Source organism: Entamoeba invadens (genome assembly GCF_000330505.1).
Source record: "Entamoeba invadens IP1 unplaced genomic scaffold scaff_1105074724328, whole genome shotgun sequence".
Taxonomy (NCBI): domain Eukaryota; phylum Evosea; order Mastigamoebida; family Endamoebidae; genus Entamoeba; species Entamoeba invadens.
The window spans coordinates 228,582-230,495 of NW_004440100.1; the positions used below are offsets into that span (position 1 = coordinate 228,582).

General features: G+C 28.7%; 1 protein-coding gene across 1 annotated transcript; it reads right to left on the minus strand.

The window, feature by feature from the left end:
* Positions 1-48: 48 nt before the first annotated feature.
* On the minus strand, positions 49-949 carry EIN_319300 (hypothetical protein; the record flags this gene model as incomplete). The annotated part of the gene is made up of 1 exon (XM_004253744.1): positions 49-949. A coding segment is annotated over one exon (901 nt), but the record flags the coding sequence as incomplete, so codon positions are not given.
* Positions 950-1,914: the final 965 nt, after the last annotated feature.

The following is a 1,914-nucleotide window of genomic DNA, read 5'->3' on the forward strand; positions in this document are numbered from 1 at the left end:
CACTTTTCGTTTTGTGGCGGCGCGTTTTCGTAAATAGAAAGCCGAAACGTTCCATCAATATCAATTGCTTTGCACCGTGGCTCACTAAAACGAAATAATCACTTTCTTCACTCACAAAGTTGAGACTTCCCTGTTCCCCACAAAAATCATCGGAATAGCCAATCACTTCAGAGGCCTTTTCCGTCTGGCACGTGTCATACACTTTGATCGACGTGTCAAACTGACTTTCCTCCCCACACGTTTCTACAGTAACATTCCCACCTTTTTTCCCGAAAAACTTAAACCAAACGCCGCTCTTTGTGTTTTTCTTGAAATCGACCAGACTTATTGGAAACCCTAAAAGGGTCGCTGTCTCGCAAGATTCCCCTCCAAAACTACCAGCAGTAAAAACGTACACACCAATGATCGTCTCTTTCTCTTTCGTCCCGACAAAAAAGGTAATCTGCCCTGTCACTGAGACGACGACCTCCCCAATTTGAATTTCGTCGATTGTGTCATTCTCAAAAGTGAAAATAGTGGCAGGAACTCGTTTTGATTTTTGTGTCAAAAGTGCAGAGGCCGTTATCCGCACGACGGAAGTTCCCGAAAAACTGAAGAACGACCCAAAATGGCTTTGAAATAGGGTTGATGGTTTTGAGGAATAAGGGTTTGAAAGAGGAATTGGTGTTTGGTAAGTGTTGTCTGTTGGGTGTTGGATGTGTAATACTGAATTGTTTGTGTGATGCCAAATGAACGTTTGTGTAGTTTTGGAATTGGAAAGATCAAGCTGAAGGACCGGAGTTGTATGATTGTTGTAAGTTAATGAGGAATTTCTTGTGATCAAAAGAAGTGATGTATTTGGTATTATATAACAGGTGTCTCCATTGGAGGAAGATGAATATGAAATTGGAATGACAGAAATAACTTCGCAAGACTGGATCTTGAAAAAAAAGAGAAGAAAAATAAACATCAACTTTTTTGTGATTTAGAGTTGATTTAAATTTTAAGTTTTTTTTATTTCATTGTGTCGATTAGTAATAAATTAATGCGTTTCTGGTTTTAATTATAGTATTATAAAATATATTTGTTTATACTAAATATATTATATTCGATAATACTTTTTTAAACAAGTATTATAATTGTTTATTATTAATTCCATATAATAAACTTAATAGAACATACTTTATTATTATATTTTTTATTATAATACAATCCAATAAAGAAATGTGTGCTTCTATAATTTTGACCATATTTGCTCAATAATAAATATTTGTATCGATAACTTACACTTGAAAAACAAGAATAGTAAATACATGTTTTTCAGATTTTAAGCCAAAGTGATTTTTAATTTTATTGAATTTATTTTATTAAAAAAATAAAATATTTTATTTTAAACAATAATCTAATACTAAAAGTACCATTACTTATAGTTTCTGTCTTTGATTATTTTTATTTAATTTATTCTTATTATTTTAGTGGTAATTATATAGTTTATTTATAAATTAATTTATAGTTTTAAATATATAAAAAACAATTTAAAAAACAATAAAAACTATTGTTTTCAATCAATAAATAATGTTATTTATCATTTTGTTCAACTTTTGTCCACATATCCATTTTTTTAATCATAAGAAACAATAAAATTATTAATTTATATATAACAAAAGATCATTTAATTATCTATAATTGTTTTTATTATTTTGATTCAAAGATTTTATTTTGTAACAAAATAAAGAACAAAACTAAAACTATTGAAGTATATAAATTTAGTAAAATATTGTTAATTTATATTAAAAAAATATTCAAATGATTAACAATTGGAATTAATAAAAAAAATTAAAACATAACAAACGAAGAAAAAACGAAAAAGAGAACCAAAAAATCTTATTGTCATGTTTTCACTTTGTCCGCAGATTGGAATGTGGGCGTATTTAA